This window comes from Haliotis rufescens, unplaced genomic scaffold (assembly GCF_023055435.1).
Source record: "Haliotis rufescens isolate VD_foot unplaced genomic scaffold, xgHalRufe1.0.p SCAF_18, whole genome shotgun sequence".
Classification (NCBI taxonomy): Eukaryota; Metazoa; Mollusca; class Gastropoda; order Lepetellida; family Haliotidae; genus Haliotis; species Haliotis rufescens.
Genome location: NW_025963868.1, coordinates 14,634,404 through 14,651,696, shown reverse-complemented (window position 1 = coordinate 14,651,696; position 17,293 = coordinate 14,634,404). Strand labels below are relative to the sequence as shown.

General features: G+C 36.8%; 1 protein-coding gene across 13 annotated transcripts in view; it reads left to right on the top strand.

The window, feature by feature from the left end:
• Window positions 1–17,293, top strand: part of LOC124112986 (roundabout homolog 2-like) — a 519,019-nt gene that overhangs the window by 471,479 nt on the left and 30,247 nt on the right. For all 13 annotated transcript variants that reach the window (XM_048398286.1, XM_048398287.1, XM_048398288.1 and 10 more), the window contains one exon: window positions 13,313–13,624. In XM_048398286.1, the coding sequence (XP_048254243.1) occupies window positions 13,313–13,624 (312 nt within the window). The remainder of the gene's footprint in view (window positions 1–13,312; window positions 13,625–17,293) is intronic.

The window sequence follows — 17,293 nt, the reverse complement described above, 5'->3', positions numbered from 1 at the left end:
GTGTGTTCCTTGAGGCACTGGCTGTAGCAGATTACTCTAGCAGATTGAAGGACATACAATTGAACACCAAATAGCTTGTCAACAAACAAGATGAGGCATGTCAGGTTTTGGTTGACTTATATGGGTAAAAAATAATGGTCCATTTTTTAGAAGGCATTTTAAATGAAGTCTTTATGATGATCTATAGGAAATGACTACAAAGGGTAAGAGGGCAGTTTTATATGTCAGGGTTTAGCATAATGGCAGGAAAGTATTTCTTTCAGGATCAGAACTCTTATCTTTCTGACAGTTTGTTATCTGTAAACCTATTTGCTCTTTTAATTACATTTCCAACACCAATTTCAACAAATATTTCCCATCTTTGCTGCTTATGTCACCCCAATATTGGCCAATTTGTCTTCACCACCTTTCCGGGGTCAAGTTACAGGAATGTGTCTTCGCTAGTAATTACATTTCAGGGAGAAAATTTCAACAAATTTCTCTGTCACCTTGTAAGACAAATCATGGACAGCTGTCAAAGGCTATATGGTTTGGTGAGGTTTATTGAAAGTTCATTAAGGTTAGGTTACAAGGGGCCTCTCACTGGAGGTCTGGGGGAAACACTGATGACCCTTTTTACCCATGTTCTGTTCAGGCCATGTGGGTATATGACTTATGATACGGGTTTAGGATTATTGCTATCTTACATGGGGATGATTACAATATCAACAGAACATAATTCACTTGGATGAATAACAGTATCAATAGAACATACATCAGTAGAAAATGTATCAGTATATAATATATCTATCAGTAGACCATATATTGGTATCAATAGAACAAATATCAGTATCAATAGAACATAATCAATATCAGTAGAACATATATCAGTATCGATAGAACATATATCAGTATCAATATAACATATATCAGTATCAATATAACATATATTTGTATCAATAGAACATGTATAGTGGACTGTGGCCACAATGAATGTGTGGATCACTGCCCTCTAAAGCAAAAATGGTTGAACTCCCATTGTGACTTAATGGAGTTATATTATGATAGAGTGTTTCAAACTATACTTGATGCATTGTTTGCAGTCATTCTTTCCATGAATTGTGGGATAACTGGAGGCTACAAACTGGTGATAGGAAATTATGGCAGAAATAGTCCACTGATGTCATATGATAACAAAATGGTGATAGGAAAATATAGCAGAAATAGTCAACCGATGTCATTCGATAAAAAACTGGTGATAGGAAATTATGGCAGAAATAGTCCACTGATGTCATATGATAACAAAATGGTGATAGGAAAATATAGCAGAAATAGTCAACCGATGTCATTCGATAAAAAACTGGTGATAGGAAATTATGGCAGAAATAGTCCACTGATGTCATATGATAACAAAATGGTGATAGGAAAATATAGCAGAAATAGTCAACCGATGTCATTCGATAAAAAACTGGTGATAGGAAATTATGGCAGAAATAGTCCACTGATGTCATATGATAACAAAATGGTGATAGGAAAATATAGCAGAAATAGTCAACCGATGTCATTCGATAAAAAACTGGTGATAGGAAATTATGGCAGAAATAGTCCACTGATGTCATATGATAACAAAATGGTGATAGGAAAATATAGCAGAAATAGTCAACCGATGTCATTCGATAAAAAACTGGTGATAGGAAATTATGGCAGAAATAGTCCACTGATGTCATATGATAACAAAATGGTGATAGGAAAATATAGCAGAAATAGTCAACCGATGTCATTCGATAAAAAACTGGTGATAGGAAATTATGGCAGAAATAGTCCAATGATGTCATATGATAACAAAATGGTGATAGGAAAATATAGCAGAAATAGTCAACCGATGTCATTCGATAAAAAACTGGTGATAGGAAATTATGGCAGAAATAGTCCACTGATGTCATATGATAACAAACTGGTGATAGGAAATTGTTGCAGAAATAGTCCACCGATGTCATTCGATAACAAACTGGTGATAGGAAATTGTTGCAGAAATAGTCCACCGATGTAATTTGATAACAAACTGGTGATAGGAAATTATGGCAGAAATAGTCCACTGATGTCATTCAATAACAAACTGGTGATAGGAAATTATGGCAGAAATAGTCCACTGATGTCATATGATAACAAACTGGTGATAGGAAATTGTTGCAGAAATAGTCCACCGATGTCATTCGATAACAAACTGGTGATAGGAAATTGTTGCAGAAATAGTCCACCGATGTAATTTGATAACAAACTGGTGATAGGAAATTATGGCAGAAATAGTCCACTGATGTCATTCAATAACAAACTGGTGATAGGAAATTATGGCAGAAATAGTCCACCGATGTCATTCAATAACAAACTGGTGATAGGAAATTATGGCAGAAGTAGTCCACTGATGTCATTCGATAACAAACTGGTGATAAGAAATTATGGCAGAAATAGTCCACTGATGTCATTCGATAACAAACTGGCATTTGAAAGATGTCGCCTCAAGCAATGCAACACGAATAAATTGAGCATGGGATTAAAACTTCTACATCAATGTAACATGAGTAAATACAGCATGAGATTAAAACTATTTCAATGTTTTTTTTTATTTAGTTTAACACAGAAAAATGTTTCCACATATCTAAAAAATATATATAACTTTCTCCTTGAAAGAAGAATTGTAGAATCCCTTAGAGTACAAGCTGAACTTTTCTTTACCTTTCTTTCGCTTCAAGAGGTAATAATGAGAGACTAAATTGGATATGTTAGGTTTCAACAAGAAGTTCTTTATATGTCTGCCAGAAGGTTGTCAGATGATTATTCCGATTCTTAGCTGCAAGTCATAGAACTTAGAAAACCGAATCATTGTGAGAACATTTATCTTTGGGACATACTTGAAGACAGTGATTATAACAGTCAATTACCCTGGTACCGTGACAAAACACTAGTTAGAGATCCAGAAATAAGTCCTCATGAATCCATGGTGGAGTTATAAGTGGCGGTGTGCTCACAGGCTAGTTAACATCAAAACATGTGTACATGTTGCGGCCATCGGAGTTTGGTGTGAGCACACCGAGAATTCCACTCCACACACTTCCTGTGACACTCGAAGTATTTTTATTGGCCTCTTCAACACAGTGTTCATTGTGATGTACAGACTGGGACAAAGGTGAATGTTAAAGATTATACTTCCAAGTCTACGCTTCTAAGTATTGTTTCATACATTTTTACATTTTTTAGCAAAAGGTCACTTGCGAACATACATAGATATTTCAGAATAATTTCAATGAGGATCAGATTCCACAAATATCTTGAAAGCTTAACCCATTTGTGAGAGAAAAGAATTTCATTGCACAATACAATGTTATTTCCACTCTCAGAAGAGAATGAGATGTACAACTGTGTACTGGCAATATTTGGACATCACCATTAAAGTGTGTTACTGTGGTATTCAATGAAACATGTTTTGCATTTGTGAAGAAAATGTAAGGAAAACAGCTTTGTTCCTGAAATATTTATCAGAATAAACTCAGACACCAAATAAAACCATTTGCCCTTTGTGAAATTAACCACTGTGTTTGGAATAGCGTGCTTAATGATTTTGACTAACCAAATCTCATTGTCCATGGATGGAACAGATGTCCTGAAGAAACTAGTAGATTTCAGAATTAATAGCCTAAATTTAATGATTTATATTAATGTTTTTATCTTGCAAAGTCAAAAAGAACTTGATGTAAGTCATGTTTTAAAGTGGTTATTCTGAAAAAACAAATGCATCTAGTGTCTTCATATTGCTTTTGTTTTCATAAGCAATGTGTAGATGTCCTGGAGAAGTCTGTACATATTTTATTTTTTGTCAAGAGGCAAGAACATATAAAATCCATCATGTGTTTAAAAACATTCTGATTACAGACGTTGCGAATAAATTATAAAGGAGCTGTTCTCTCAGAAGACAGCTTGTTTCATTCATTTGATGTCTTCTAAGAAATATATTCTTGAAGATACTCATTGCATTCAGAACATTGTCTTGTTCCAAATGTATGGATAAATGTTTGTCCAAAACATCTGTTTTCCTAGGCCCAACCAGAATGTTCTGAAAGCTGGTATCATTGTTTTCACAAGAACAATAGATCCCAGAATGTTCTCTGTTTATGCAGGTTGCATGTGAGGTAGGGATGAAACGGTGTCTTGGTAGGAAGTCTACAGCTTCCTTTAGGAAGCGCCAATAGTGACTGACCATGCAGAACACTAAACTTAGGGGAGAGTTTGTAAAGGTATAGTTTTAAAAGTTCAATGAGGGTTAATTATTCCTTCTCTCACATGTGTTTACAGCAACAGGTATACATGCTGTGCTTTAGGGTCGAATCAACATTACCCATCTTGTATTTCAAGCAGCTCCTGACAAAGTTGCCAGATTGTTTATTCTCAACTTGTGCGGTCACATGTTGGCGAACATCCAAACCATATCATGCCTGTTTTTTTTGACAGGACTAAAGATCTACACCCACATTAAAAAGTCTGCCTTGTGCACAGGAAATCAAACTCGTTACTGAGATATGAGGTGTCAGGAGTTGTTCTTCCTTTGATCTGGCTATTGATGACAATTGTATTGAATGCTGCAGAATGATAAAAGTTCCTTTACTCCTATCTTTTCCCTTAAAGATCTTTATTTCAAAAGAAAATTTGTTATCCAAAGATTTTTGTATTTGTAGGTTGACAACTTCTCTTGTGAAAATAAACAACAAACATTTGATTTGCCCCTGAACTCAGTTTTGTGAAAGACTAAAGGAACCTTTAAAAAATTCAGAATACAACACTACAGGTATTCGTAAGATGGAGAACCCGAGCCCCCAAAAGTAACCAGAATAGACTTGAAGTTTTATTTTCATTTGCCACTAAGGTCCCACGAGGTGCAGTTGTTGTTTTTACCTAACAGTACCACTGCAGAGTCACTTTAAAGTCACAACAGGTATTGTTAGGACTGCAAAAACACTCGACCCACCACATAGAGTTTGCACTCACAAGTAAGCTCTGCTCCGCTATCTGTTTGCCATCAGTGTGTGGCAGTTGTCAGAGGCATTGGGGAAGGCATCAGTTTGTGAGGCATTATTTTCTCTCATTGTAGTTTTTGAGGCCAATGGAGGTAGACCAATGTTTAAAATATGTTGGATCTGTTCCAACTCCTGATGCTACTTCTGAAGCTTGACCTTTGCAGGTTGTGGATGAGCAATCTCAAGAAGGAAAAGAAGCTGACAATTATTTTCCAGTCCAACATATCATTAGCATTATGTGTGTAAAAGACCATATTAGTGAACTCAATAGGACAATCTGCCAATCAATGACTGGTGTTGGTCAAAACATCCCCCATTCTTCATGATGTTTTGACAGAGGAGCCTCAACCAAAAAATCAAAGCACAAACTGTTGTGATGTTTGGAGGGGCCCCCCAGGGCAGATGGTGATAGAGATTCTTTTGCCAGTGGAATACCCATCTTGTGAACCATAACTTGGCCAAAGAACTGCCAATAACCCTTAGCTCATTGGAAAGCCATCATTCAACTGTGGCAAAGTCTGTTATGGCCTTTGTTGTCAGACCTGATGGTGGTGGTGTTTCTGATCAGAAGTTGCTGAACCGTTCCCCGTACTTGGGATACTTATCTCGGCCCCAGTGTTGTTTGTGGTTTATTATGAGACCTCTGTGGTTTCTGCTGCACCACCTCAGTGATGGCATGATGGACAATGTTGTTCTTAAGTTTGATCATAATTTTGATGGTACCTCATGATCATTATTATTTTGATGATGATGATAATGATGATTCTTCTTCGTGATCATTATTCTATGATGATAATGATGATGATAAATGAGAACAAAACTAAGCTGTTTCACAGCACTGTAGTTGTGTGTAGTAACTCCAATGTCTTGCCTGAGGAAACCATGCTCATGTTTTTGAAAAAGAAAGAGCACATATCATGTAGCATATGGACCATTTGAACATGTACAAGGAATCTACTGAAACTCAAAACCTGCCCTTTAACATTGAAGAGATTTCATAAATCTCTGTATCGATGAGGAGATTATGCTTGGACCATTTGACCTGTAGTCATACTGTTGTTATCTGGTCCCATCATCACACTGTTAATTATTTGCCAAGTCTGACACTGCAAGCTTAGTATTCACAGCCTCGCCCAACCAGGTTATAAATCAACCTGTCCTCTAAGGATCAATTGTCAGGGTGGTACTGCTGGTCACCACATGTTGTTCAGGGTTCAGGAATACCAGTTCTGCATCATTTGCATACTAGGGGCTCATTTGGCCCCTACAACAGAGTCGCTCACATCATTGGAGCAGTTTGAATCATTGAAAAGATTAGGGCCATATTTCTGTCCACCACATGTTTTCAAAGAGTTCTGGCTCATTTAAAATATGATAGATCTAGCTGACCTCTTGCAGAAAGCATCTGGGATTTGAGGATTATTTGGTGAATTATTGGGCTATTAGTCATGTATATCTGTCTTTGAAGAAACCAAGCTTGAAGGATCTTAGAGCTATTTAACAGTACTTAAATTTGATGATTGGAGGAATGACAGGTCATTGTCTACACCATTAATGTCGAGTCCTTTTCTGGAAAAAATATTGTCCCAGGCTTTTTGTTGTTAAATGGTTTCAATTTTGACATTTTAATGGCAATATTTCATTATGCTACTCTCTGCCAATTCATAATTGGTCTAGACTGAACTCAAATCATCTTTGACAACATACCTATCCAATGTCACAAAATTCAAAAAACAGTATTTCTCTTGCTTGCCTGTGACAGTTGTTATTTGTCAAAGATGGAACACTCTGACTATGATTTGAACATAAGAACATGAGGACGAAAGATAAGATAAGATAATATTTATTGCAGAAAACACTTCATTATGGAACATTATGATACATACATACATACATACAATACATACATACATACATACATACATACGTACGTACGTACGTACGTACATACATACATACGTACATACATACATACATACATACATACATACATACATACTACTGTATGTTCTTGTAGCTTGGTGCCATGTAATTCCGTATGTTCTTGGAGAAAGAGTGGTGCCATGTACTACCGTATATTCTTGGAGAGAGTGGTGCCATGTACTACCGTATATTCTTGGAGAGAGTGGTGCCATGTACTACCATATGTTCTTGGAGAGAGTGGTGTCATGTACTACCGTATGTTCTTGGAGAGGGAGTGGTGTCATGTACTACCGTATGTTCTTGGAGAGGGAGTGGTGCCATGTACTACCATATGTTCTTGGAGAGAGAGGTGCACTCTTGTCTCTTCAAGTTGTGGCATTCAACAGCAAATCATTGAAGATTAAGACTTCATGTGCAATCTTAATCTTTGTCTCAGGTTCTAGGTCAGCTTTCTGTCAAATAATGTGAAATAGAGAGCCAATTAGGAAGCATTAATATTTAATGGGTAATTTTACAACTTTGAAATTTGCTCATAAAATCCCATACAAGTAGGGTCCTAGTAGGGTCTCAGAGCCAATTGATGTAATTTGGGGCATATCTGCCCCTGAGAGTTTTAACTCAAGACTTCTTTGAAGCTAAAATCAGATTTTGCAATTCACTGGAAACTATTTCACACTCCATTGCAGGGGATAAAGAGCTTGAAATAAATTTTGGGGACAAAGGGCTTGCCTCATTCAGTGAACTTCAACCAAAATAGAGACCCTAGAGCTTAACTTTCCTTTCGTTCTCATGTGATATTTTTTTATGCATGGAGCAAATTCAGAAACTTTCAATATTGAGAATGACTATGTTACATCACACTTATCCCATTTTCATGGACATTGACTGCTTGGTTTCTTCTTATCAATAACACTATTGCAACAGCAAAGTGAAAGAAAACAAGGGCAGTAATATGCACATATAAGATGTTCAAGAGTGAATGATTGTCCTTTGTCCTTTGAATTTTGGCACATATTTCTTTTCACAAGACTACCATCATCATCACAGACCTAACTAATTTTCTTTCATGTTGCTTTTTGTTTGTGTAACCTATCCTCACATTCTGTGCCTGTATGGGGACAACATATTTTGACCCTTTCAAGAGTCATCATATTTCAATGACATTTTATTCTCAGCTTGAAAAACCCAACTTTCTTTGCTTCTTAACATCACCCTTTGCTCTGTGGGGGTCAAACTTGAACTAAGGGCCTTCACATTTGAGTCAGCTTTATCTCCATAAAACTGGGCACTTGGAAGTGAATTGACTTCTACCCCTAGCAGCCCAGGTTTAGGCAGCTGTGTGTGACAGCTGACTTCTGTCATCTGAAGTGCCCTTTGCTGCACACATAGAACTGTGGATGAGTCTCCAAGACATGTGCTTCACATAAAAGGAAAGATTTTAAGTTTCTTCATTGATTTACCCCAATTCTGCAAATGCACTTACCAAGGAGTGTGAAGGACGTGAATTGTGGGAGCTGTTGGTTCTTTCATTTGAGATGGTCCCACCTGTTCAGCAAATGATCATGACATGATAGAAGAGATGTTAAAATGCCCACCCACTCTGCAGAGACATCAGCTTATCCCACAGTGTTAGCAGCCATCAGAGCGACATCATATCTTGTTGACACAAAATTAAGATAGCAATTTCCTAAATATGTTTTTTTTCCCAAATAGCATTAACAAACCTTTGCCCATTTAATCTAAGCACTGCCACTAAAGACAGTGCTAGCTGCAATTCCTGCCAGCATGGTCGGTACAGCGATGGGTGTTTCAATTGTGAAAACCAAATATTATGAATGTATTGGATCACTGGGGGAACATCCAAGTATAACAATGGATTAGATTTCGGAAGGCATGATTCTTCTATAATGTGCCAAAAATGAAATGGGTAACATTAAATAAGAGTGACAAATCTCATTCCATCATTATAAGAAATTGCTGCTAAAGGCATAGTCCACTGATACCAGGTATTCATGGCACCCATCACAAACACATGCAAAGGCAAGTCAACTACCTACCCCAAAACAACACAGGAACACATGGCACAAGCCAATAACAACCTATTTTATCCTTGAAAAGATATATGTGTTGTCAAGTGGTACTACATAGGGTACAGAATATATTGACCAATAATGACAATGCTAATCAGTCCACCCTAAATGTTTCATCTCCTGTGCTCATGGAAAATTTCGAGTTGAACTGAAGTTCAAGTTGTTCCTAAGATTCAAGAGTTCTTTGATAAACAGATATTGGTTTCTAGGGACCACTGCTCCTGTTCAGTGCACACAACTTGAATAACATTGATACTCTTTTGTAGAGGAGGTACATGTGTTCTACTATTATCTTTCATTTTCAACACTGACTGGTTTTTACACAGAAATGGTTACATCATTGAAATCAGCTTAGCCTTTATGCTAATGTTGCTTCTGTTGTGTACATAATGCTGTCCTTCTTTAACTTAAGCTTAATGCAGGGAGCAGAACTATCAAAGACTTCAATTCCATTAATTCCTCACATAAAATTTCAGCTTGATTACATGAATGGTAATTATCACATTGAGCTGGGTGTACAATGGAGCTTTCCTCTCAAGTTTGTTTATATGAAAAAGCCCCATGCTGAAAGATAGCATCTTCAACGGATAAATGTCTGCCTGATTAATTTGATTGAAATTTGGTTAGGTGGCTTCAGTCATTAATGATGTCTTCAAGGAGAACCATGTGGAATAGTTATACGTGCAGTGATAAGATTTGTCCTTTTCCTTTGTTCATGATGCAGGGAATTTTATGAATACAAAGGCCTCTGTTCAAACATTTCATTTAATTCACGATGTAGCCCCTTCTTTTGGTGATTTGAGTCAATACTGACCAACTTAGAATTTGGTTCACTGGTTCATAAGTTTAAAGCACATCTATGTCCCAACAAATACTAATAATTCAAAATGGCTGCCTTTGACTTTTGGTGTGTGGTGAGAATGTCCTCAGGACATCTGCCCATGTCAAGATGGTTTGTGCTTGGGTGACCTCACACTTGTATAAACACAGACCTGGGCAAGGGGAGGACATGTGGAAAGCCCCCTCCATGATACAACATAAATTACCCCTAAAGTGAAGGTGGTGTTTTCTTTCAACACAATCTCGACTGAGGTACTGTCTTCCTTGAAACAGTCATGGCTCATATTGTTACTTGGACCACGGAGATTGCAACCTCCATGTTGTGAAAGTATTATCATGGTTACTTCAGATAACGTTTGTTTTTTCTCTAGAAACATGAAATGTGGATAGGTTCTTTTACTGATTCCATATAGTTTTATTTAATGCTCTAAACAATGAATGTTTAAGATATTAAGAAAGTAATATGTGTTCAAATCTTAAAGGATTACAGATTCTTTTATTTAAAAAACACAGAATCAGGCAAGTCTTATTACAAGATTAGGACATTTTCATATACCTTTAGAGGTGAATATAAAGATATAAGAATAATGAATTTAATCATTGTTTGATGTAGAAAACAACACAGTGTGGTAATCATTAATTTCCTGTGTAGAATGAGAGGATTTTTGACCCATCTTATGATTGACTGATGAACTTTGAAACATGTCCAAACAGTCACACTAACACATTAAGCCTGCAGCAATCTGTCTAAACTGATAGCTGCCTGACAAACATGCCTGTTTATGCTGCATTTTATTCTGATGCAACGGGAAAAATTAGATTGTGTTTCAGTTGTGATGGGAATGCTAATTTGTGGACCAACATGATATGGCACGGGTAGCTCCTCCAGCAGAGACTTCAGTTCAGGTCTCCAGTATTGATAAGTAATTTTATCAAAAACCAATCCATAAACTTGGTGTCCCAATCTGAAAAATATGCAAATGAGATCACCTACCAGAAACTTCTTTTAACGAATCTGCACATACATGTCATGCCAACTTGCATAATATTCCACAAAAGTGAGTTCAGGTTTCCCCGATGTGTGAGTGCTTATGTAAACCAACATGGCTGCTAGTCTTTTGGCTCTGTATATTAAATGGGTCACTTCACTCATGCTTCATATTTCTAAAGTTACTTTAGTTCATGAAAATACATCTTACACTTTAAAAAGTTTAAGTATGACATTAAATGAAAACGAGATAATTATCTTTGTGAGTTTTGTAAATATCACATGTTAGGAAGAAAAAGTATTATTATTCCTGCCATTGGCATGCACTATACGATATTTATTCTTATACATGTATATGTTATTTTTCGATACGAATACAAATGTGTATTTTGAAGCACCTTGTCAAAAAGGACTCACATTCTGGAGAATAACATTTCCATGACATTTTGTGTCGTAGAACAATTTGGTGTTGTTACAACATCTGATTCAGTACATACCTAAATATTAAATTTAGGAGCAGTTAAGTGATAATAATACAAAGAATTTAGGGGTCAGTCATCCACCAGCTGGTTATTTTGCTATTCTACAGTGATGGAGTGTTGTATGCCTTTGTGAGCAAAGCTTTCTTCATGCCAATTTCACCCATCTCCACTCATCTGAAATCAATTGCTAACTACATGAAATTGCCTGTGATTTGATTTCTCTACTTAATAAAACTTGTGTCTCTTTAGGTATGAGGAAGATCATTGAACTTTTCCATCCTTGCTTTCACCATATTTTCCACCCTCGCTGAATTTGTTGATTGGGATCCGAAGATGTAAATTTAATGTAACTGATCAAAAGGGCTTTCATTCTGGCAAGATAGATTGTTTCTTATGATGAATTGCAAATCAGTAAAAAGTGAATTTGCTTTTCCTCTAACTAAGGGAGGTATTCTAGCATCATATCCGTCGGTTAGGAATTATGTTAAGGAAGACTATGGAGGTCGTCAGCTCCATGCTGATTAATGGCAGTGTGATTGTAAACCCAATGGCTTGTGGAGTGAATGTCCCAATGAGGAATGACAGAAGAAATAGATACATTGTTGTAAAGTTTCAGGTTTCAAACTAATTTCATTATGTTCACTGGCTGTGCCTTGGGACAAAGTTTGCAGCTAAATCCAATTTTAATAGGATCCATATCTCTCCTGTGTCACTGACAACCATATGATTAATCACATGCTGTCTGACCAGGAGTTTGAAACTTTGTGTATACACCCTGCTGTTTTTGAATTACCCAATCCAGAAGCTGTCCATTCAGCATTAGACATTAGTTTTATAGACTAGTCCTAGGATGAGTGTAAACTTTGTGTCACTAGTCCTTCTTGAACAAGACAAAAATGTCTTCCACTATGTTTACATTTTGTCACTTTTATTTAGTTCCAATTTGTAGCAAAAGGCTCGCATAATACAAGTTTTATTTCTAATACATGATATTTATGATACAAAAACAGTTGACTAATAATCTCTATTTATTATGCCCAAGCAGTATTTCTCAAATAATAATCCACACAAAGCAGTTATACTAAACCCTGCATATTTGTTTTCTTTGTTTTGCACCCAGTAATATTCCTGATATATGACGGCAGTCTGTAAATATGAGTCTGGACCAGACAATCCAGTGATTGACATTATGAGCATCAATCGATCCAATTGGGATACGATGACATGCATCAACCATGTCAGTGAGTCTAGTCACCCGATCCCATCAGTTGACACTTACGACAAGCAAAGTCGTCATTTATGGCAAGCATGGGTTGCTGAAGGCCTATTCTACCCCGGATCTTCACGGGTGTAAAATGTATTGGTATAGCATTCATGCAACTTTGGTGGCAATGTATTCTGGGGTACAAAAAAAGCGGGGAAAGTGTAGCGTAGCTTTCATCAAGTCTGAGACTGCTAAGAAGGCCAGGCCAACAGACTGCTCTATCAAGTAGCTGCTACACTAACACTTCCTTGCAGAGAAACACAATTGTGTGTCAATTGATTTATATGGAAAAATTCTTTGAAAGGTGACATGAATATTTCAACTGTTAATGTGCTTTTCAGCACTGTAGGTAAAAAATGTATTATATATAGATAAGGGTTCATTAGCTTGTTGTTATATTCAGAGAGATGTCTTAAGAATGTTTGTTGTTTGTTTGTTTATTGACGCCACACTCAGCAATATACCAGCTATTTGATGGCAGTCAGTAAATAATCAAGTCTGAACCAGACAATCCAGTGATTGACATGACCATCAAATACTCAATAAAACCTGCCAATCTGATTAAAAGCCATGTTTATCTCCTAACTTGGAAGCGTTCATGTTGCATGTCACCTATTTCTAGTAGTCATCGGTTTATTATTTCTAGAAATGTTTAACTATTTTCAACTCTGCTGTTTCAGGTGACCCAAGTAACCCTAGGATAGTTGAGCATCCCGACGATGACTATGTTGCCAAGAACGAACCAGCAACGCTTAACTGCAAGGCCGAGGGTATTCCACCACCCAAAATTACATGGTATAGAAATGGAAGACGGGTAGTTACCTCCCCTGAAAATCCCTCTTCCCATCGAATGTTGTTGAATAATGGACAGCTCTTCTTCCTTCGTGTGATTCACAACAAGAATTACAAGCCAGATGTTGGAGTGTACTACTGCAATGCAACAAATATTCATGGAAGTGCTATCAGCAGAAATGCAACACTGGAAATAGCAGGTAAGCAAATATAGAAGTCCAACCCGATCGTCTGTCGAAACAGATTCCACTGGACACAACAGAAAAGATAGCAGCACCAAAATTTCAAATTAGGTATCAATCGCCTCTCATTCACATGCATACAATCAGGGGACAAAATGCTCTTTGCATGCTCATAAGTTTCACAGTCGGTAATTTGATGCCTTTTTTATAATATGATGGTCCACAAAATACTTTACTGAAAGAAGATTGTTGAAAGTCAAGAGTTAATAACTTTTACAACAGCATCATGAATTAACATTTTGTGTAGCTTATTCCACAATATTTGCATTGTAATTTATGCATGCATTCTTAACGCCATCAGTATATGTACTCTTGCACTATATTATTGTTAGTCTTAGTTTGTTGTGTAATCAGATGAACACACATGGTGAATACATCTAAATATTCTTGGCTCTGCAAATTGTCAGCCAAACTTAAAGCTAATGCTAAGATGAGATACACTGCAGGCATTCATTGCACACTCCTTTTTTAAACAAATTGTTTGACAGTGGTGATGTAGTTTTAAGTGTTGCAGTTACAATTTTAAATGGAGATGTGAAACGTCTAGGTGAATCTGTTTTCCTACTGGTTGTATGTGCCAGCCTTTTTAAAATTGCAGAAAAAGTATTATGCATCAGGTTAAAAATGACTAATGTAATAAACACCGCTAACTGTATTACCATTAATAACATTGCACTGGTTTACAGACAGAAGGTATAAGTAAGATGTGTTCCATGTTGTTGCTGCAGCATCCCGGAGGTTAAAACAAGAGATGAAATTTCTGTATCAGTAAAAGTGTTTTCTTCATTAATGCACTTGTATATAGTTCACTCCACCCTCCAGATCTAAAGAAGCTGTTTGCCAAACAACCCTTGAACAGAATACATACACATTACTGTTGTTGCTGCCATATATCTAACCAGAAGAACATTGTAATTGTGTGTGTTGGTTATAACAAACACCTGTCGCCATTTCCTGCCTATCACATGGTAAATATGGCTGAAAAGTTGGAGTTCACATTGCTCATCTAACAAATGTGTGCTGTGACGGCATCATGGTGGAGGCAGCAGACAACCGCGCCAGTGGAAATGGCACCGGGGTGATCACTGCCCATGTAATGATTTGCAACAGGGGAAAATAAACTTGATAATGCATTGTAAGGACTTGTAAGGAACAAGGTCAACTCCTGCAAATGTTACACTCACAGAATGTACCTCCATAAGGAAACACAGATAGTTCCAACACAAAAAGGCTGTTGTTTATTTATCTTTGACAAACTGATAATGAAATCCACCAATTTGACGTTATGATGGACAAGTAATAGCATTATGGTGTAACTTGTACAAAATATATGTCAAATGGGTTCAATAGAACTTGTTCTCCATGATGAGGAGGTCTGTGTTGAGGTGAGACATGGTTGTTGAGTCACAGACCATATAGTGGCATGACCACAACTATCACACCAGTTTACCACATGGAAACATTCAGGGCTTATTGCTATTCAAAATGTCTGTTTCCTGGATATAAGTGTTGACATGAAATGTTCTAAATAGTTGAACTGTTAGACTTGTACAAGGCAGGGAGGAGTCAGGCTACACATATGCTGTCCATTTACTTGACTTTCCAGAACCAGGCATGTTTGGGGGTAACTTGATATCAGATTGTTTTGTATGACATTGTTGCCTTCCTGTAGTTGAATAAATTACTTGCATTTGGAGCATGTTGAGGAAAGACTGACATGCAAACTGTTTAAACTAACAGATCTTGGATGTTAATTTGGTTCTTTGGGCAAGTGATTAACTTAGGACAAGTACAATGTTACTGCAATACTGTTGGATGTATATGGCAGGGGTTCATTTAGTTTTATAAAATATGCACAAATGCTACCTATTATTGAAATATGCAACCTAATACTTATGTCAACACACATAATCAAGAGCATGTAAAAACGAATTATGTTGGTGTCAGCCTAAGCCTTACTTGTCCACACAACATCAGTCTTGGAATATCTCAAGTTTTGTTTCCAAGACCACATCACAATTCTCTGTATTATGTGTAATTTGTCATGCTTTCGGGAGCATCACATTAGTTTGACATCATCAAACTGTGGGTACTTCCAGATTATCTGCACTTGTTCCTATTACATTTACCAGCAATACATCGTTATATTTATGTGACACAGGTAGCAGACTAGCCTATGTTTCAACTTTCATAAATCCATGGGAGGTGCAACCTGGTTTTGTCTGGTGCAACTGGGTTTTTCTGTGAACATGCACCTGGTGCAAGTTAAATCAAGCTCCGTAGATCGATCCCAGTATCCCAGTATTTGCCTTCTCTTTAGGTGTGTAGGGGTGGCAAGGGTGACAAGCAGTGGTGAACTCACCCCCACCAAATGATTTTCATTAATAAGATTTACTTTAATAACATATAGAAAGCTGAAGTCATTCAGTGTGGAATGGATAAAGACTGACTGACATTGATCAGAATATTCCACTGTATCCGCTTCTGGAATGGATTGGAAAGTCTCCAGTGAAAGACACCCTTGTCCTGTGGATGTGTACATTCCTTGAACTATGTCTCCAAGACATTTGTTCATCTCTCACATATTGTGAGCAGAACTCCATCCTGATAGTGCCATCAGACGATACATACAGACTGGCTGAATGATTCTCATGGCAGTGTTTTTAATTCTGAATTCTCAAGCATCATTTATGTTTGTGTTTCCTCGGAATTAGGATCAATCTCTTTTGACACCATTGAAAGCATTTGGGAGTTGTTCAAAGTCACATTTCAACTAAAAACATGAAAAATTCATTGTTTCTCACTACACGGTATATATTAATTCAATTTTCTCTAAAAGATTTCTCATGTGCTACTTTCTGACGAAATATACTTCTCAACATTTGCGGAGGACCACACATTTCACTACATTGCACTAAAGATGACTATTGTGGTTCTTACCACATATTGAGTTGTACATTTCACTTTTACAGGGACAAATAGAATGAAATAGATTGAAATACACTGAAAGGAGATTCAACTGGGGAAAATGAGACAGTCTGAGAATTAATCAAGTACATTAACTTAACTATGTACACATAGTCTTTTGAGAGAGGAGTCTCGAGCTAATGACATTTTGACTGTTTAAGCAGGTCACTAATGAGAGTAGGAAAGAACACTCTGCACACCGATGTCTGTAGATTTGGACACACCAATACACAATGTATATACAGAATTTTGCATACACCCAAAGTGTCTCTTTGACTCTTAACAAAGACCAGGTTAAGTTCAAAGTAATTTTTAATTAGCAATTGTGAATATATTTACTCATGGCTAATATGAATTATACAATAACTTTTGAAGGTCATATTTCAAGTAATACTTATGGCATTAGGCACACTGTATTCATACTTTAATGATTATGTTTGTATGCAAGCATGGTTCATTCTCAGATAAAAGCTACACAAATTTCTATGAAAACAGAATTGTTCTATATTTGGGTGAAAGGGGGCAGATTATGGGTCAATGGTTACCCCCCCCCCCCCCCCCGATAACTACCAAATGTGATGTGACTATATAAATCTTTTTCAGACCAGAACTCAATAAACCCAATAAACATTGAAATCAATTCTTATAAATAAATACATC